The sequence below is a fragment of the Astatotilapia calliptera genome, chromosome 18 (genome assembly GCF_964374335.1).
Source record: "Astatotilapia calliptera chromosome 18, fAstCal68.1, whole genome shotgun sequence".
In the NCBI taxonomy this organism is placed as follows: domain Eukaryota; kingdom Metazoa; phylum Chordata; class Actinopteri; order Cichliformes; family Cichlidae; genus Astatotilapia; species Astatotilapia calliptera.
Genome location: NC_137439.1, coordinates 22,573,279 through 22,593,639, shown reverse-complemented (window position 1 = coordinate 22,593,639; position 20,361 = coordinate 22,573,279). Strand labels below are relative to the sequence as shown.

The window sequence follows — 20,361 nt, the reverse complement described above, 5'->3', positions numbered from 1 at the left end:
GCGCTGCTGTGGAGAGAGTGAGCAGCTTCCGGTTCCTTGGAGTACATCTGGCTGAGGATCTTACGTGGTCAGTACACACAAACAAAACAGTGAAGAAGGCGCAGCAGCGCCTCTTCTTTCTCAGGAGACTGAAAAGATTCGGCATGAGCCCCCGCATCCTCAGGACCTTCTATCACTGTGCCATTGAGAGCATCCTCACTGGATGCATCACCACCTGGTATGGCAACAGCACCGCCTACAACTGCAAAGCTCTCCAGCGAGTAGTGCGGTGCTCTGAACGGATAATTGGAGGTGAGCTTCCCTCCCTCCAAGACATCTACAGGAAGCGCTGCCTGAGGAAAGCGGGGAGGATCATCAAGGACTCCAGTCACCCCAGCCATAAACTGTTCAGACTGCTTCCATCAGGAAGGAGGTTCTGCAGCATCCGGTCCCAAACCAGCAGACTGAGAGACAGCTTCTTCCATCAGGCCATCAGACTGCTGAACACGTCATAGACACCTCAGCTTCACTACTGGAACTTCAACATTATGCACTCCACACTGTATATAAATGCCACTTGTTTTGCACATATTCAACTCTGTATATTTTATATATTTTATTATTATTATTATTATTATTATTCTTTTTTTTTTTTTTACTATTTAATTTGTAAAAATGTGTATACACACACACACACACACGTAGGAAAATATTTAGTATACACATCCAGAAATGCATACACTATTATATATTGTACATATATTTATTAGTTTCAGGTTGGCCATTCTTGTATTTTGCTCGTTTGTGTTGTTGTGTTTGCACATCTCTGTTGCTTGTGGGGCTCGCACACAAGAATTTCACTCGCATGTGCTGTGCCAGTGTGCCTGCACATGTGATGTGACAATAAAAGTGATTTGATTTGATTTGATTTGTAATACCAGCAGAGAATCAGAATCAGAATACTTTAATAATCCTTAACGAAATTATATGGGTTTCAGTTGCTCCAAGACAATAACAGTAACAGACTAAAGTAATGAAATAATATAATACATTACAAAGTTTACAAATGTAAGAAATAGCACTAATATATACACATGTTCAATTGTAAATATCAAGAAGAAAGGGCACAGAGCAAAGGAGCCATTTTTGACCTGCAGAGGGCAGTAACGCGCCTGACGAAGAAGAGGAAGAAGACAACCTTAGCAGAGAGGAGTGTCATTACTACTAGAGGTGTGGGTGTGTGACATGAAGTCCAGAGCTGTTGTTTTCAGTTGACCCTCAGAAATGATCAAACGCAGTCCGACAGGTTTCGGGGACGTTAGTTAACGAAGCAGCGACGTGGACTCAGCGGTGTATACAGTATAGTTTTTGCACCGTACTACCGTTAGCTAACTCCTGTGTTATGCTTTCGACTGGGGGTACGGGTCCTCTTTAGCATCCGTGTACCTGCGTGTGTCCGTCTGTTTGTCAAGCCTGTGAGTGTTTGTGTGTGTCCGCGATGCGTTTCAACGAGAAGGAGCTGGTGTTACTGAGCCGCCAGCCCTCGGAGAGAGCAGCTGAACTGGGGATGAGAGGTCCCAAGAAAGGAGACGGTAAGGACAATCATTCAGACGCACTTCCGTTTCGTGTATTTGGGCACAGCAGCTAATGTCAGCATCAGATATTAGACATATCTCTCTCTGTGTACTTCATGCGACAGCTGGGCTGCTTTGTGTTTGTTGTAGAGACGAGTTTGTCTGTCTAACTTCCCTTTTGTGGCCTTGCAGTTGTAAAGAAGAGGCTAGTGAAACTTGTCGTCAACTTCCTCTTTTATTTCCGGACTGATGAGGAAGAGGTCAGTATGCTTGTTGTCACAGCATTTTCTGTGATAAATTGAATAAATTTTTTTCAAAAGTGGGGTCAAAATTAACTGAGTGTTTATTTGGCAGCCAATTGGAGCTTTGCTGCTGGAGCAGTGTAGGGTGGAGAGGGAGGACAGCCAGACTTTCTCTATTGGTAAGCTTCAGCATCCTTTAGAGGTACAGTTAGGAGTGACTGTAAGTCTATAAGTGACCGATTTGTTTTTGGTAGTTCTGCCTCTGTACACAACCCCAGTGGTTTTTACATCAAACAATGAACATGCCTTTGAAGCGCAGACTCCCAGCTTTTATTCAAGGGCTATAACAACAATATCACATTTTTATAAACTGTAACCCTCTGTGCTGGTCTTTGTTGCAGCCACCTTTAGTTACTAGTTTTGGGTTGAGATCGGGTGACCAACTTCAGTTGAAGACGATCCCATTTCTTTGGTTTAAAAAACTCTTGAGTTGCTTTTGCTCATATTTCTATCAGCAGTCACAGAGTGCAACTCCCGCCGAAGAGCAAGGGCTGTGCTAAAACTGTTATATTTTATGATGTCTTTATTACAACATGCTGACATCAACCTGTTAATGGCATCATTGTGACATCATCGGGTGTCGTATTGAGAAAATTGAAAGTGTGTTGTACTGGTCTCTCCATGTGCTTTCATATGATATATTACTCAATATAATTTCTTTAAAATGGTTTTCAAGGTCAACTTTGACCTTGGGTGCTAGAAATGAAGATAAAGGTCAAATGCTTAGCCAACCTAGTTTTAATTTACCCCATGGTCTAGTTTCTTGTTGTGAAATTTGAAGACAATCCATTAAAAAAATTGTGGATGATATAAAGTTTACAGCTTTATTTTTCATATTCTGTGTGACTTTAACATTGACACAATTCTCACTAAAATGAAATCACCTCGAGCTGTATTGGTATCTACCATCACACCAAATGTGAAAATTATATCATGAAAACTGTGGACACTAAACTGCTAACAAGCAGACAGACAAATGGTACCGATTACATACTTCGTCGCTTTGGAGGGAAAATAAATATTAGTGATCCGGTTCCACTGGCAGCCATATAATGCCCATGTATGACAGATAATGTGTGATGCCTCCGATCATGAGCTGTGTCTTTCCTTCTCTGTACTTTTCTCCTTCCATCATCCTGGTACAAGTTCATCTTGGTTTGATCTGTCCAGACTCTGTTAGATGTTTTCTGAAAAAGTCTAATCTGGCCTTCCTTTTCTTGAATGTAACCAGTGGTTTGCACCTTGTTGTAAACTCTCAGCATTTCCATTCATGAAGGTGTCTCTTCATTCTAGACTTTGATGTTGTTGAGTTGGCCAGTGCATTTCTTCTTCCTTTTTAAGAATGCACCAGATTGCTCATTTGGCTGTTCCTACAGTTGTTGTTGTTGTCTCTCATTTAGGTTTATTTTGGTTATTCGGCCTCCTGCGCCTTCATCAACATCATCTGGAATCAACTCCATACTTTTTATCTGCTTATCTTGTCATTGAACAAGGAAACAGGAAACACCTGGTCATGAAACTGGCAGTCAGGTGTTTGACTGTGTAAGAAATGGTTGTAATACCTAAACAATCAGTTCATTACTTTTGTTAACTACATTGAGTTAAAGCTAAAGTCTGCACTTCTGTAATATTGTAATAGTTTGATGCAGAATGAACCGTGGTGGTATATAGAAGCAAAACTACAAAACCATATTGACCTAACTGTATATTTCACTTTCTCACTGGTGCTCTGCTGTTTCTGCTTGTTTCCTTCATGTGTTTCTGATCTCTAATGGCCTCTGTTTGCTGTAGCATTTCTGGATGAAGCAGAGAGGAAATATGTGTTTGAATGTGATACTGAAGAGCAGTGTGCCGAGTGGATAGACTCCATTATCAAAGCAAGGTAGGACTGACTTTTCTTCTTTCTTTTTCCAGGAAGCACAGAAGCTTACAGACACTTACAGCCGTCAATAAGTGATTAATAAATGGAGAAAAACGTAACTTTTAAACCAAATGTATTTTTTTGACCGGGTATCAAATAATATCCCATAAAGGTCAGAACACACTCACTGCATACTCCAATAGTTACACCTGTTAAACTGATCTTTAAAGCAAATATTTAATCAGCCAATCACGTGATAGAAACTCATTGGAGTTAGCCAAGTAAACACAGTCATGATGATCTGCTGAAGTTCAAACTAAGCATGGTGCAGGTGGTGATGGTCAAGACAAAAAAAGTAAAACCCTTAACCCCCCACAGTGAGTAGTTTTGTTTTTTGTATTTGTTTAATTTGCTATATTACGTATTTAAAAACACAGAGCTGTACTGACTACATATGCTCATAAAGTCTAAAAGAAGAGCATTTTGTATGTGTTTTCTAACTTAATAACCAAATAATGAAAAGCTGTGTTCTGTACAGCTGAATATGCTTACACATCTATGCCATTTGAACAGTGTGGGTAGAACAAGTGACACCTCACATAGTAACAGAGTAACAGACTCACATGGGTGAAACTGTCACAAATGAATGATTTTGCTGTTTTCAGAGGCACAGTGTTAGAAATGTGAGTGTTAAACGGCTTCAGTCTGATCCATAACAGCTCTGACATATTGTTTTAAAGCTTACTGGGAATGCATAATACTCCCAAACAGCAGAGGATATCTGAGGAGGATCATAGCGCTCTAACTTCTCCTTTGGGCTTCAGTGAGTCTGCCGGAAAAATTGTCAGACCTGGCAGCTGTAGCGTCGGGCACATTTAATATTGTGCTTGATTAATGTATCTGCTAACTGCTAATTGAGTGGTAGCTCAGACAGACCTGCTGGGCTTCATGTGAGCAGACAGGCGGAGAGAAGATGGGAGACAGAGAGACCCGCAGAGTCCATTTCTCACAAATAATAATCATCATAATAACAGTAATACACTATATTTTTATAGTGTATTGTTATTTTAATATAACACAGTTTACAAAGTGCATTGACAGCCAGGGGTACACAGCCATTAAAGTCACATAAATACACACATATATATTCAAAAAAGACTAAAAATGTGAATAAAATGAATGAACTACTGGAGCAAGGATTGACTTAGAAGCAAGTCTATAAAAAGAAAGAGGAAGTGATTCTGTAAGCCTGCTGTCTTCAAGAAGGTCATTACAGGATCTAAGGCTGTGAGCAAGCTTATACGGGGTCAGTAGTTCTGCTATGAACCCAGACAAGGATGAGCTAATCAGTAAAATCCTAAAATCAGATTTAAACCATAGAGGAAGCAAGCAGAAAGAAGCCAGGATAGGGGTCATATGATGCTGTCTGCTAAAATCAGTAAGAAGCCTAGCAAAAGAGCACCCATTCATATTTTAGCTTGTTTACATAAACCAATAAGAGATTTTATTAGTGGACAAGAAGTAGACACAGATCAGCTGAACAGGTAAATGGTATGAAACAAAAACATTTGTTCTTTATTCCACTTTTAACTTTTATTTAACTTTTTTATTTAAGCATTTTTTATAGTAACAGTAATAATAGTAACTATATTAATAAGATGAGCTATAAAAATACTACAAAATCAGCTATGAAAAACTGTGTCTCTGCAAGACAGATGTATTGAAAATAAATAGTTGTCCATCTTGGTAGCGGAGTGTAAAATTCATTGTGCTTAGAGCTGACAGGAGGTCAGCCGAGGCCAGGCAGACTGCCGGGTTTGTAACGCACTGGTGGAAACCCTGAGCTTGCGTAACGTAGCTAGCATGGCCCAGCTACCTGTCAACGAGCAACAAACAATTAAAATGTTCCTCTACAGAACATTTTAAGTCGATCCTTGCTCCAGAGGAAGTTCCTGTGACTGTGTTTAATGTTACAAGCTGAGTTGCAGCTCTGATCTTTACTGTATTTGTCTAACATTATTTCTCCCTAAATGTCAAGTTCATTTGTTGTCTAATCTCTTGCAGTTACGAGTTCATGAGGAAGAATCTTATATTCTATCGAACAGAAATCCACAGGCTCACAGGGAAGGTGAGACCCCTCGCAGCAGCACGCCAGTGCGCTAAATGCCACACAGATGGTGCTTCTAATCAGCAGCGTTCATACTGTGGGATGGTTACAGTGCGGTTTGGAGTTCATATTATCATCATCAATAGCAGACAGACTGGTAGATTAATGAAGGGGGATGGTTTTGGTTTTGCTCGGCAATGCTGAGCTCTCTCGGCTGCTAAGATTCATGTAAACAACACTGTGGAATTTCATGATGACTCTCAAAGCGCACAACGAAACATGCCAGAGAAAGCTCAATTAGCAATGTGTCTCTCTAGAAACAATTTCCTAGTTACTCGGGATGAGACAGGCTGCAAAAGCTTTTCTCCTCGTGTTGTACATTTGATTGTGCATATAATTATTCATTGCAGTGTGAGCCGCAGCTGAAATCCCACTAACCTCTGGAGATCTCAAAAATCTCTAAGTAAAAGCCAGGCTTTCTGACCTCTAGGTTTGAGTGCTTTTCTATTTGTTTGGTTCTTTGAGTCTGATTTTGCTGAAGTAAACATTTCATATAAACTCTGCTTCTGCTTCAGTAACAGCTAATTTTCCCTGTACACTGTTTTACTCACTGCCTGCTTTCTCCACAGGACCCCTTGGAGCAGTATGGTATATCCGATGAAGCTCGTTTCCAGGTCAGCAACGGTCGGCCGCTTGTGGCTAGAGATACCTCCTCCCTGTAGACCAGCGTCCTGTGTTCACATTCTGTTTTATTTTGATTAGTTCACTCTGCCATTCCAGCATCACTCCACACTGGTTTGAAAACCACAGCGTTATCGCCCACAATCTTGCTCCTTAGAGCTCTACTGCGCTGCATTTATTATATCTCGGGTTGCCTCAGACCTATGCAGGTGTCTTAGGTAATGTAAAGCCATCCTCAGTTTAGTCCTGCTGCGTCTTTGTCAGTCATTACAAGCAACGCAATGCTTTGGTTAAGTCAACACTATCATATTTGTGATTTCGGGGCATTCTCATTTGCCTTTTCTGTGTCATTTTTAGACTTCTGGCCCAGTTAATCAGTTCCCTGTATAAACATTTTATGTTTTCTACTGTTGATGCTATACATTCAGACAATGTGATTTCAAGAGCGACTTTCATTCAGGACTATTAGTAATGTGAGTAGAACTATGTTCAAAATATCTAATTTGAGGACATATTAACACGTAAACCATTGTTTTAATGGAGCCTTTTAAAAGAAGCTTACAGTTGATAGCGTGCCTGATTTAGAAAACCTTTGGCAGTATTCCTGCTCTGATTTGAACTGTTTTTGAGTCTTTTGAGCTGCTGAGTTGAGCCACATATTTTACTTAGTGTCTGTGAAAAAGGCAAAGCTGTCCAGATGTGTATTTATCATGTTATGCCTCATTGTTAGATTCCTTTAGTGTTTGAGACAATACTTTTGCACAGTTATTGGGTGTTGAGGGTTGTTTCTTTTATTACAACTATCGTACTTGATCAGCCTACTGTACCTTTTCTGTGGCACTTTGATTCAGATCCCTTTATGTAAGCTGTTGAACCATGTGTTTAAAAACCAGGCTCTTGGCATGATTCAGGAAATAAAAATAAACAAATCACGTGAATATTTGTGAAAACGAGAGCTGACATTTTGCTCTCAACTCAAGTTTCCTGTAAGACTTTTTTGCATCTTTCAAATTAGCGAAATCTTTGTTTTTCAAGAGTCTCTCTGTAATTGCATGTCATTGAATGTATCTTCATTTTAAATGTTTTGCACATAGAACTTTTGTTTTTAGTTAACAACATCTGCTTCACTGGCATCTCTTTTTTATACTAATAAAGCCATTTGAAAGAAATTTTAAATTCATCCAGTGTGTCATCTGTCAACCAAAAGTGAAAGCATTTGATAACACACATACACGCACACACGCGCACACACACACAGAAAATGTAATGTGTGTCGGTGGCTACATCCAGCTCTTGTAAATAGTCTGTAGCTTAGGTTCTATAGGTTCTTAATACATTTTGGCCTGCCAGGGTGCAGCTGGAGCCCCTGTGCACACACTAAACTAAACAGACAGGCACACCTCCACTGCTACTACAAATACACAAAATGAAACAAAAAGGAAAGTTGATGCTGAAGGCAAATAATTTCAGCTAAGGCGAGAGACTGAGCTTTCGTATTTCCCTGGTGTAAAGAAGTGCCTGTGTATCAATTTTCCATAAGCCAATTTCTGTTATTAAACGACACAATTTCCTTTGTCATTTTGATGTTTGAATCCACACACCAGCAAAGGAGGAGTTGTGAACAGGGAGCTGAGGCTTCAAAAAGTCAATGAAGTGAGAAGAGGCATGCAACATCAGCACAGCAGACGGGTTGGTTTTTTTTATTTTTGTTGTTGTTGTTTTTAGCAGAGTCTCAAAGCAAGTTTTCATTTTTATGTGATTTTCACTGGACTCTGCAAAACTTGTGCCAGTAATGTCCTTTGTGGGTACAAAACAATGCTAAATCATCATCAGCCCTCCACCACCATGCCTGACAGTTGTCAGGATATGGAAATATTTGAAATATTTTATTTTTAATTAAATAATAAATTACTTTAGTAATGTTTAAACAAATAAAATAATTAAAAATAAATTTGTAAATAAATTTACAAATGCATAATTATCACACAACTCATTATTTAGGCACAGAATTCTTTATTTTTGATGCGTGTGACTGTTCTTGTCCTTCACAGTCAGAGGTCTGCATGAATTTATTCTTTAGTAAGAGACCACAGAGGCCACGCCTGAAAGAATGAAATCTAAAACTGTCCTTCAAGCATTACTATATTGAAATACTCATTCATAATTATAATCCTGATTGGACCATCCCTTAAATGGTGATATTGATTAGTCTGTCAACTTACACAGTCGGGATTATTAGACAGTCAAGAACTGCCAGAAAGTGATTTCTGATGTTTCTGTGTTTTGGTGTGTGTGTGTGTGTGTGTGTGTGTGTGTGTGTGTGTGTGTGTGTGTGTGTGTGTAATGGTTTATACTTGTAAACAGACAGTAGTCAACAGCATTTATGAAAGAGTTATGAATAAAAAAAGAGAATATGGTTTTTGCTGGTATCTTTATGACTGCATTATACATTGTAATTAATGCAGTCCTTTTTCAACCACTGAAAATATTTTTATACAACTGTGTTATATTTGTTTTAATTTCTGCTGCCCTCTTGGCCAGATCTCTCTTACAAAAAAGTATATTTTTAATGCCAATGGGACGTTTTATCTGGATAGATAAAGGTTATATAAGCTTCACTTTGCCAGTCTAAACTTTACAAATATATCATCTCTTTTGTTGTTAAGGTGAGTAAAAACCAGACAATGGAAAGATACTGGCTTTGTAGTACAGGCCTCTGGAAACACACACATTATATAAATAATTATTTATTGAGTATATTGAATTAAACCTTTTTGTTCACTAAATGGTGTTTGATGTTTTGTCATATTGTTTTTTTAACTATCGTGCAAATACATCACCGTTGAAAGTGGAAATAAAATAAATTTTAGTATCAACGCTGATGCTCAAACATGAATCCACAATGTAAGAAAGTAAAATGTATGTTTTTTAATCGCATTTTTGTTGCATTTGAGATTCTGTTCTCTGTGGCATGACCTGAACTGCTATTCATTTTGAAACCTGTGCTAAATCTTTGACTATAAACTGGTGAGACTATAATCTTGTTTAGCCTCGGTTGCCGGTTAAACCCAGAGGTCAGGTTTTACCGACAGCGTTCAGTCGAGTCGGACACGTTTCCTTAACAACGGAAAATGTGTGTTTCAAAAACAGCGACGTCACGCACTTCCCGTGATGCTTAGCGAGCCTAAATTGAATGCTCGGCAAAAGAAAACATTTGTATTCTGTGTGTGTCGATTTTACGGGTAAAAAGCACAAAACAACACATTTGAACTGAGTTAGAAAACACTACGAGAACCAAATTAACAGTGCATACGGGGGGAAGCGTTTACTGGGGGAAAGGTAGGTGCTAATACGATAAATTGTCTTACACAGCTGAGCTAGCGTTAGCATTAGCCTAGCTTTCTGTGCTGGGTCGTTGGATTATTTAGATTTTCTTTATTCGTATTTCAGCGATAATCACCAGAGATAGCAGTATTTCGCTTTGTGGGATATGCAAGTAAATGACTGCTGTTGGGTTGCGTTTCAAAGTTACAAGACTAAGGTTTTCATAAAGATAATTTAAGTGCTGTTAGCATGTCAGAGTCCACAGTCGCAGCTGATCATAGGTACTGGTATGTCATTTAATTACACGTCGGTGGTTGGTTGGTTGGTTGGTTAGTTAGTTAGTTGGAGATGGAATGAAACCAAAAAACTCTACATTTTAACTATTGATTGGTTTATCTTTGTAATTCTTCCGGAGGGTTTTAATGTAGCTTTATTGCCTCATTGATCAATACAAAGCAGTTCCTCTGGGGATTACTGCTCCATGTCGGTGACTCTTAGCATTGTCGTTTGATAAACGGTAAGTTCAAAGCGTTTTAAATCAGTTGAATAACGGGTTTATTTATCTAACAACAAATACACCGTGTATGCCGATGTTTGACAGGTAGCTTATACACGGTGCCATTTCCTATATAGAATAAACACATCGTCAATGAACGCATCTTGTGAATGAACTTTATTGTGGTCTTGTCCTGTTCTCAGGATCATGGATCAGGACTATGAGTGCAGGCTCCTCAGACAGATCAATATCCAAAATGAGAATGCAAGTCCCATTGTAAGTAAAAACAAGTTTTTTTTGTCTATTCTGTCTGATTCCTTGTATGTAAAGTAATGTTCATCCTCTGAACAAAAGCTAATTCTGCTGTCTAATTAAGACTAGTCAAATCTGCAAGTAATCTTGAATAAGGTCATTGTCTTAATTTTTAAATGATGATATCCCCTCCCAGGAGGGACATGAGGGCAGTGCTTTCCATGTATTATAAGGGGAAAATGGTTTCACATGGCAGTCTATTGACACTGTCACCACTGTTGAGTAAAAACAAGACCTTACTGGCCAAAAGACTGGCTTTTGTGAATGTTGCCTCCTGTTGTTATCACCTCAAAAAAACACACCATCTGCCATCTAAATTATGTTCCTGTTCCGTTATTGAGTTTTCAAATCCACTCCGAGGCCTGTTTGTTTGCCGTAGAGTTAAAAAAAAAAAAAACCCACAATGCTGTCTTCTCTTTTCCCTTGTGCAGAAAGCTCTAGGAGCAGTGCGATCTCTGACACCCACCAGCTCCCCCCTGTCCTCTCCTAGCAAGCATGGTGATCGCTTCATTCCCTCCCGGGCTGGAGCCAACTGGAGTGTCAACTTCCATCGCATTAATGTGAGTCTGCCACAACAGCAAATACACCAAGCACTCTTCTGCCTGTCCTACCAAAAGAACAATGCTCTCAAGATTAAAGTGTTTGCTTTGTTTTTTCTAATACTTAAGTTTACAGAATTGGTTGAGAGTGATCATTTATTGATTATGATTATTTTAACACAGGAAATTGAAAAGTCGCACAATCAAAATAGGAAAACCAAAGATGGCACCACTGACAGCAACAAAGGTAATCCATTGCTTTTCTCTTGAATGATGACAAACTGTGTTTCCACCTGCACCTCTCTTGTCACAAGCATTTAAATTGTGAATGAGACAAAATCTGTTTTTGCATTTTCTTTGTGTTCAGTTTTCTTTACTTTATCTTCTGTCTGAATGTTTGTGTAGTTGGAATTTAGTTTCACCCCTGTGTTTGTTCATTCAGACTTTAGTATTAGAGTGAAAGCTCTTAATGGTGCTGTAAATTTGCTCAAAATAAGGTTGGTTATATGTCACACTTAGGTGTGTGTTTTTGTTTTTTGTTTTTCAAGGCTATCGTAATGGATAAAAGATGATGAAAAAAAACTTTAGCCTATATTTTATCATGATATTTAGTTACTGAATAATTATCATGATAGTCATGTATTATGAGTTACTCGCTTTCCCATCCCCAAGTGAAATATGTTTTTCTGTGTTGTAGATGTGCTTTAGGTGTGAGTTTTATCCATTTTCAGTTCATTTCCACAGGTATCTCTTTCTGCTCCAGTCAAACTTGATAATTTGACCTTCTCTTGTTTACTAAGCCTGGGCAGGCTTATGGAGACTGCAGATAAGGGCTAAACAAAGCTTAGTGGAAAATTCTCCCTGATCTTCAGAGATGTGAGCGAGAGCTGAGAAACTGCAAAGGGAGCACAGGGTTTGAAGTTAATCATTTCGACAGCCTGGTTTGATTTCCCCTCTGTCTGTTCCTTTGTCTTCAGCGGACGGTCTGGCTTACTCAGCTCTGCTGAAAAATGAGCTACTAGGAGCAGGCATTGAGAAAGTCCAGGACCCCCAGTCAGAAGATCGTCGCTTGCAGCCATCTACGCCTGCCAAGAGGAGCCTTTTTAGTGTAAAAAAAATAATAATAATGTTTTTGTAACTGGCTAAGTGTTTTTTGTTTTACGGTGGGTTTTGTCTGCGTTAGAAATAATCTGTTTGATTGTTGTAGTATTCTGTAAGTACCAAGAGAGCTCTTCCCGACGAGGATGGAAACACAGTCTCTCCCTATTCACTATCACCCGTCAGTAGTAACAGGTAATTAAATTTTCCAGCTAAACGTGAAAGTGCCATTTCTTAATATGGGGAGAAAAATTGACTGTGTTGCTTACATGTTATTGGGCTTTACAGTCAGAAACTTCTTCGATCGCCACGAAAACCAACACGCAAGATTTCTAAAATACCTTTCAAAGTTCTGGACGCTCCAGAGCTTCAAGATGATTTCTACCTTAACCTAGTGGACTGGTCCTCTCTGAATGTGCTCAGTGTGGGACTGGGTACCTGTGTCTACTTGTGGAGTGCCTGTACCAGCCAGGTGTGTGTGACATGTTAGCTGAGAAAACCTGTGATAGTGTGTCATACTTAATGAAAAAGACATAATTGAACTACCTCCTGGTACATTCGTATTAATCTGTCTCCTTTGTCTGGCACTTTTCGAAACTTTAGGTGACTCGTCTTTGTGACCTTTCTGTAGAAGGAGACTCTGTGACGTCAGTGGGCTGGTCAGAGAGGGTGTGTTTTTCTTTCATTGATTCTTGTCTTTGCAAGCTCTCGTCCAGGACTTTAAACAATGCTGTAATAAAGCCTGCACAGCTGGCCTTTTTTTTACAGTTTCTGAAAGCAGAAAAACTGCCAGAAACTGAGTGTTCAGAGCACTCTACAGCCTGAGGTTTGGGCTCATAGTTATTGTTTTTTAAAAATATGACTTTAATTATCGATTCTTTGGATATGTTTATGCAAGGTTGAGAATTCACCATCACAACGGTATATATGAAATATATGACAGAAAGTAAGGAAAAGCATTATTGGTTCACTTTGAAGGTCTGCCATGAAACAAGAGTATGTCTGGATATTTCAAAGAAATTCAAGCTTATTTATGATTTCAGGCTTTTAACCTGTGCTGTAACTAAGAAAAGGCTTGAGGGTATTTGCACTTGCTCCTGTTTTTGTGCCATTGTAAGATTAGACTCCTACTTGCCAGTGTCATCTTCAAAGTGTGCTGTCTGTTTTTAGGGTAACCTGGTAGCTGTAGGCACCCACAAAGGCTATGTACAAATCTGGGATGCAGCAGCAGGGAAGAAGCTCTCTGTGCTAGAAGGACACACAGCCAGAGTGGGTAAGTTGAAAGTCTATGGAAATGAAGGCAGAGACAGTCATTCAAGCTTCACTGATTTTCAAACAGTTGTTTAGCAACATCTCTCATTCATGATCGGTGAATCATCTCCCCTGGTCGTCATTCCCTGCTTCTAGGTGCTCTAGCATGGAATGCCGACCAGCTGTCGTCTGGGAGTCGTGATCGGGTGATCCTGCAGCGGGACATCAGGGCACCGCCTCTCCAGTCAGAACGTCGGCTCCAAGGACACAGACAGGAAGTCTGCGGGCTCAAGTGGAGCACAGACCACCAGCTTCTAGCCTCGGGTGGAAATGATAACAAGGTATGCAGAGAATCTCGCCCAATGCCTTTGTCTGTGCCACATTTTTATTGGGGTCCCTTTTTTATAAAAAACGCCAAAAATTTTCTGTCCTCTTGTTATTGCAACCTGCTGTCTGCAGTTACTCGTGTGGAACCACTCAAGTGTCCTCCCAGTGCAGCAGTACACGGAGCACTTAGCTGCAGTGAAGGCCATCGCCTGGTCTCCTCACCAACACGGCCTGTTGGCCTCTGGAGGAGGCACAGCCGATCGCTGCATCCGCTTTTGGAACACTCTGACTGGCCAGCCTCTGCAGTGCACAGACACCGGCTCTCAGGTCTGCAACCTGGCCTGGTCCAAGCACACTAATGAACTGGTGAGACACCCCATGTCTTTGACTGCACTCTGCTCCTGTGAAATAGAATACATGCATCTGCTCTTAAATACGGACATACACCAAGGTTAATTTTAGGGCTGTTGGTGAGGAGTTTTTTTGCTATTCAGTAGCATTCAACTCAGTTTTTATTTATTTTTCTCTTTTGTGCGTGTGTTTTTGGCTGGAAAATACGATGGAAGCAGTGATGTGGAATTGTTGATTTTTATCCGATGGTAGACAAACCTGCCAGCTAAATAAGTGGAAAAAACTGTTCCTCCTCTGCAGGTCAGCACGCACGGTTATTCCCAGAACCAGATCCTCGTGTGGAAGTATCCGTCTCTAACTCAAGTGGCCAAGCTTACGGGGCATTCCTATAGAGTACTTTACCTGGTCAGTATATTTTTTTCCTTTATAACTAAATTAAAGATAATCTTAACTTAAAATAAAACTGTAAAGCAGAAATAAATAGTCACAGAAAAATAAGTGTAAGGAAATGATCCTATAAAACTAGACTCACTGACTGACCCTTTAAGAAGTGTCGCTGTTAGATATCCCAGGGTAAAAGGGTGACACTGACACAGAGCTTCTCAAAAATAAAAAAATGAGTCAAACTGACATTTTCTACCTCTTTCTGATGTTTTGTGTAAGTGCTGTTGTGAGTGATTTCTGTGCATCACTTTGGCTTTACACCAACAATTAATACATAGGAATGCACATGTAAACTTAAGAAGGATGTTAATTAATATTTTATGTGCTGAAAGCAAATATAGTGAACTTTAGATAGGAGTATAAAAATTATATTTTAATAAATAATTACACTTAAAGCAAACTAAAATGATAAAATCCTTCCTGTGCCCACTTCAGATTCCTGTAATTACATCAGAATCAGAATACTTTATTAATCCCAGAGCAAATGATGTAGCTGTTATAGTGGTGCATATTCAGTGTTTAATAATAACTTGCATGCAGGCTATGTCACCTGATGGGGAGGCCATCGTGACGGGGGCTGGAGATGAAACTCTGAGGTTCTGGAACGTCTTTAGCAAGATGAGATCCACCAAGGCATGTTTTCTTCCCATTTCTCACTTTCTCTGTGTTGGGCTTCCTTGAATGCAGTTTTCATCACCTGCGTGTTATTTTTGTAGTGGTCTCTGTCTAACGTCCACCTTCCTTCTTTCAGGAATCAGTCTCTGTGTTAAACCTCTTCACCAGGATCCGGTAGTCTGCACTGTACGGGGAATAAAAAAAGGAAGGGAATTTGTCTTTGCATGTCTCCTGGTGTAAATGGGGCCTCTTTGAACACTCTCCTCAGTACTCTGCAGAGGTCCTCCTCGACTGGCCTTAGTTAAGTTGTAGCAGAAGATGAGATGAGAGGAGACACATAGACCGAGTATCGAGGGTAGAAGAGATGCACACAGTATTCCACTTCTTCCTGAATGATGGAGCCACTGCCGCCTCCAGTTTCGGGGCCTTTATCTCCCCGTGTCTGCAAACAGACGTTGTGCATACCTGCCAAATATTGAGTTTATCCTTGTGATCGTTTATTTATTTTCTGTTTTTGTTTAGTTTCTTTGTTGTTTGTATGTTTTTTTGCTCCTCCTCCTTTTTTTTTTTTTTTTTTACATTTTTAACATATGTTATCGACGTATTTGCTGCAAAGGCTGGTTGACTTAATTTCATGTGCATAACTGAAGTTTTTTGGTCTGATCTGTGGAGCAAGTTTGATTTTGTTCAGGTTTGCAGAAAAAAATTCCAAGCTTGCGTTACCTTTTCCTGAGGGGCAATAATGTTTCGTGTACACTGATGAAAAGATTCATAATCTTGTGCCATTTTGCTAATAGTTAACAAGGATTCAGTGAAAGAGCCTGATCTCTCTTGTTTTTGTTTTTTAAGAAAAATGACATTTTTATTTTAGTTATTGAAAATAATAATCAAACATGGCAAGCATTACTTCATTATCTCCCCAAAACAATTTGTTTTTGGGAGATTATCTTTTCCTAATTGAAAAGCAAGCCAAGGAAAATTAAAAGGAAATAGCTTTGGCTTATCATTGTAGTTTACAGCAACCGCTAGCGCACAGTAAAAACATTTGTGATTAAACCAGATGGTGAAATGCTGCTGTGTAAAGAACTTCTGCTTTGTGCTATGTCTGTAACATATTCAAGCTTGGGGCGCTCATTTTTTTGCTACTTCAAACTTCTTCTGTGTCAGGCAGTCATGCTGTTGAACTTTGTTTTTTAATCTGGAGAAATATTTCATATCCTCTGCCACGTTTTCTTTGAATGTTTCAGTCACCTACCTTTGAACAAGCGCTATTTATTTGTCTTGTGAAAGTTTAGAGTACAGAGTGAAAAGGTTTGCTTAGCGAGGTTGTCTGAAGGGAGCTGACGGTCAACTCTAAATTTTAATGTCACTTAAAGACAACGCTGGCAACTTCAGTTATTGAAAGAATGTTTAAAAAAGAAAAAAATATTTCTGTACTGGAACATGAACAACAATTAAATTGCCATATCTTGTAACTTAGTGCTGTTTTATTGGACTGTAACTACTCCTCAAGTTGTTAGTAATACTTTACGTTCCTGCTTTGTGCTCCAACCAAACATTCATCTGTTTAAACTAAAGGGTGTCTTTAGTTTGCAGGTATTCTCAGTTATTACACGTTTGGTTACATTTGGAGAAGAATCCTTTATATGAATTTATTTATCATATAATTTTTAGAGAACAAAATATTTTGATTCTGGTTTCTAAACTGAGATGTGAACATTTTCAAACCGTTTTACAGTTAAAACAGATAAATTAAACCTTTTTAGTCCCACATGTGGGAAATTTTTTGGTCATGGCACAAAGTACCAGAGCAGTAAAAATAGAATAAAATACTTTCTTATATTGGGAAGATTGCACTTGGTACTATTGCACATTGGAGAGACAGAGTGAAATTTACAATTGTGTATGGGATGTGTGTGTGTGTGTGTGTGTGTGTGGGGTCATCTGCAAAGACCATGTTGTAGAGTCCGACAGTAGCAGCAAGGAAATGCCTGCGAAATCTTTCCGTCCCACGTCGTGGGTGCCGCAGTCTGCCACTGAAGGATCTTCTCAGTGCTATCAGAGTCTCCTGCATGGGGTGGGAGATGTTGTCCATCAGGGATGACAGCTTAGCCGCCGTTCTCCTGTCACTCACCACCTCCACTGGGTCCAGAGGGCATCCTAGAACAGAGTTGGCCCGTTGCTACTCCAGCAGACCACACCGTAAAAGATGGCTGAGGCCACCACAGAGTCATAGAAGGTCCGGGCCTTCACTCCAAAAGACCTCTGCAGCAGGTACAGCCTGCTCTGCCCTTTTCTGTAGAGAGCATCTGAATTGTGAGTCCAGTCCAGTTTATTGTTCAGATGAACACCAAGGTACCTGTAGCTGTCCACAGCCTCAATGTCCATACCTTGGATGTTTAGTGGTTGCAGTGGAGGATGTTTGTGCCTGTGGAAGTCTACCACCAGCTCCTTGGTTTTACTAGTGTTGATCTGGAGGTAGTTCTGCTGGCACCAGTCCACAAAGCCTTGGGCCAGCACTCTGTATTCCTTGTCGACCCCATCAGTGATGAGGCCAACTATTGCAGAGTCATCAGGGAACTTCTGCAGGAAGCACTGAGTGGAGTTGTGAGAGGAGTCTGCAGTGTAGATGGTGAAGAGGAATGGAGCCAGAACTGTTCCCTGTGGGGCCCCATACTGCAGACAACCCTGTCAGACCCCGAGTTGTCACATACTGTGGTCGATTGGTGAGGTATTCCAGTATCCATGTTTTGAGGTGATGGTCCACTCCTGTGTTCTCCAGCTTGTCCTTCAGAACTGAGGGAAGAATGGTCTTAAACGCACTGGAGAAATCAAAAAACATAATCCTCACAGTGCTTCCAGTGGTCTCCAGGTGAGAGATTAAATGATGTAGGAGGTGAATGACAGCATCATCCACTCCAGTGCCAGGCTGGTAGGCAAACTGAATTCGGTCCAGTGATGAGCTCATCAGGGGGCGAAGCTGAGCTAGGACCAGCCGCTCCAGGTTCTTCATCAGGTGGGATGTCAGAGCCACCGGCCTGTAGCTGTTGAGGTCCTCGGGACAGTTAAAACTTTAATAGAGCTATAGCAATATAATCTCAGTTTCCTGTTCTTAGATGAGAAGAGTGCCACCACTGTGGTCTTCTCCTGCTGACCAGAAATCCCAGCAGATTAGCAGTTTCTGAAATACTCACATTAACCTGTCTGGCACCAACAACCACGCCACAGTCACTTAAATCACCTGAAATGTTGTACCTAACAAAGTGTCTGTGGATTTTGTGTTTTGATTCAGTGTTTTTCTCTCTTATTTTGGGTTTTCACTTATTTTGTCACTTATCCAAACACCTCCCAACATATTTGTCTTGTAGTTATGTCAGAACTAAAAGTGAACACCAGAGGGAGCCATCCTATGAGCTGGTCCAAACTGAGTGATTCAGTGACGCTACCATACAGCAGAATCTACCTGAACAAAGCTACCTCAAAGGTAAGGATCAGATCTTACATTCAAAAGAGGAATAATTTGATATTAACAGCATTGGTTGTTTTTATAACAAGCTTCTGGAAAGGGTAAAAATCTGACCAGACAAACCCCACGGGGCATGTGGTTTCATTTTACCCTCAGTTTAAAACCATATTTGTTCAAACGGGAGCTTTTAACAGCCAGAAAACATCCCGCGGCCTCACCTGGTTTCCAGGAAGTGTGCAAATTTTCATCATATTACCAGCCCAGCCCACACAAGCATAGTTTTGACCCAGAGCATGAAAAATAATGAATGTTCACTGCCTCCCAAAGCTCCCACACCTCTGCTTGTGCCCTGTTGCTTATCCAAACTCCCTCTTACACATTCAAACAGCAAATGGATTTTATCAGTGTAAACAACAGCTGAAGGGTCCAAATGCATGAATAATGATGGCTGATGTTGAATAATTATGTTGCTCTGGTTTTATTTTAATTTGAAAAAACTGAAATGATCCACAGCTTTGTTGGAATTTGACTATTAATAAGTAGGGCTTAACAAACAAAGATAAAAAAAAAAAAAAAGAAAGAAAGAAAAATATCACTGCTAATTGAGTGGCTTCAAAAATTAAAGGTCTTTTTCGTGAAGTGGTTGCTTTTTTTCTGTGATGAAAATCAAGTAGTGTAGGCCTAAGTGACTCAGCTCTATCAACACCAAAGAGCCCAAGCCTCTCTCCCTTTCAGACTCTATTATAATGTCATCGAAATAACATGCATAGTTCATTATATCATCTGAATGGAAGACTTTCAGCACAGTCTTCCAGCTCATCTGTGGCTCTCGCTCACTGTGCAGATGTTAACATTAAGCCCTGAAAGCAGAGGGGAGAACAGAGGGAGATCGCTAATATGCATAATCCTACCTCCTGATGTTTCTATCAAGAGGCACCGAGCGCGTGGTTCGTTATACAACCAAAGCCTCACAAGACAGCGAACATGATATTCCCCTAGGTTCCTCCCTAAGCTTGACTCTTGAGTTTCATTGATAAGCAGTCTTTACAGGGATATCAAAGGAACAAAGCTCGTGTGATAGCTGCAGCCACCCAGGTTTCTTCTTTGGTCATTTTGTTAGAAGGAAAAGAGCACAGAGAGTCACTCATGTGACTCATGTCCCACTGACACTCGTCAGTCACCCCAGCAGAACTTTGGTATCCATAAAATGATGGTGGATGGGTAAGGATGGTTTTCTTCAGCCTGTAAAGTGTGACCAGCTGTCAGATGGTGAGCGTCAGATAAAATGCTATTATTTCAGTATCTCACTGGGGGGGGGGGGGAGAGGGGGGGGAGAGCTTAATCGAGCAACCTAAAAACTTTGATGAAATGTTTTTCAGGGGAATCAGGAAACATCCTCGGACTGGCGTTCGAGATTTCTTTAATGGAAAATATTAATCAAATAATGAATGAGTGAAATTGTTTAAAATAAGCAAGTGCCAGTTTTAAACATCTTTATTTCTTAACAGTTTAAATTAGGACAATAACAGCAAGAAAGTCCTGGATTTGAAACCTTTCTGTGTGGAGTTTACATGCTCCCCCACGTGTCTGTGATGGTTCTCTCTCCGTCCTCCCACAGTCCATAGACACGCGTG

General features: G+C 40.2%; 2 protein-coding genes across 5 annotated transcripts; both read left to right on the top strand.

The window, feature by feature from the left end:
- The first annotated feature begins 1,141 nt into the window (after positions 1 to 1,141).
- plekhj1 (pleckstrin homology domain containing, family J member 1) lies at positions 1,142 to 7,673 on the top strand. Its single transcript, XM_026150716.2, has 6 exons — positions 1,142 to 1,571; positions 1,746 to 1,813; positions 1,908 to 1,974; positions 3,647 to 3,737; positions 5,781 to 5,844; positions 6,453 to 7,673. The coding sequence occupies exons 1-6, from the start codon at positions 1,478 to 1,480 to the stop codon at positions 6,543 to 6,545; spliced, it is 477 nt and encodes a 158-aa protein (XP_026006501.1). The 5' UTR covers positions 1,142 to 1,477; the 3' UTR covers positions 6,546 to 7,673.
- A 1,985-nt stretch (positions 7,674 to 9,658) lies between these two features.
- fzr1a (fizzy/cell division cycle 20 related 1a) lies at positions 9,659 to 16,736 on the top strand. 4 transcript variants are annotated; one of them, XM_026150536.2, is made up of 14 exons: positions 9,659 to 9,843; positions 10,528 to 10,600; positions 11,068 to 11,196; positions 11,359 to 11,422; positions 12,153 to 12,283; positions 12,383 to 12,468; positions 12,562 to 12,745; positions 12,877 to 12,942; positions 13,444 to 13,546; positions 13,681 to 13,865; positions 13,984 to 14,217; positions 14,503 to 14,607; positions 15,187 to 15,279; positions 15,398 to 16,736. In XM_026150536.2, exons 2-14 carry the CDS (start codon positions 10,532 to 10,534, stop codon positions 15,437 to 15,439), a joined length of 1,491 nt encoding a protein of 496 aa, XP_026006321.1. In that variant the 5' UTR covers positions 9,659 to 9,843; positions 10,528 to 10,531; the 3' UTR covers positions 15,440 to 16,736. The 4 variants fall into 4 exon arrangements, with proteins under 4 accessions (XP_026006321.1, XP_080149498.1, XP_026006322.1 ...); XM_080293372.1 differs by having other exon boundaries at positions 9,661 to 9,746; XM_026150537.2 differs by lacking the exon at positions 9,659 to 9,843 and adding an exon at positions 10,265 to 10,345.
- Positions 16,737 to 20,361: the final 3,625 nt, after the last annotated feature.

Bases quoted from the DNA above. Each gene is read 5' to 3' on its own strand.
- fzr1a (XM_080293371.1), top strand. From the start codon at position 10,753: ATGATGATATCCCCTCCCAGGAGGGACATGAGGGCAGTGCTTTCCATG. The intron at 11,423-12,152 runs GTAATCCATTGC...CTTTGTCTTCAG, and splicing joins CACCACTGACAGCAACAAAG to CGGACGGTCTGGCTTACTCA. The intron at 12,284-12,382 runs GTAAAAAAAATA...TGATTGTTGTAG, and splicing joins CCAAGAGGAGCCTTTTTAGT to TATTCTGTAAGTACCAAGAG.
- plekhj1 (XM_026150716.2), top strand. From the start codon at position 1,478: ATGCGTTTCAACGAGAAGGAGCTGGTGTTACTGAGCCGCCAGCCCTCG. The intron at 1,814-1,907 runs GTCAGTATGCTT...TTTATTTGGCAG, and splicing joins TCCGGACTGATGAGGAAGAG to CCAATTGGAGCTTTGCTGCT. The intron at 3,738-5,780 runs GTAGGACTGACT...AATCTCTTGCAG, and splicing joins GACTCCATTATCAAAGCAAG to TTACGAGTTCATGAGGAAGA.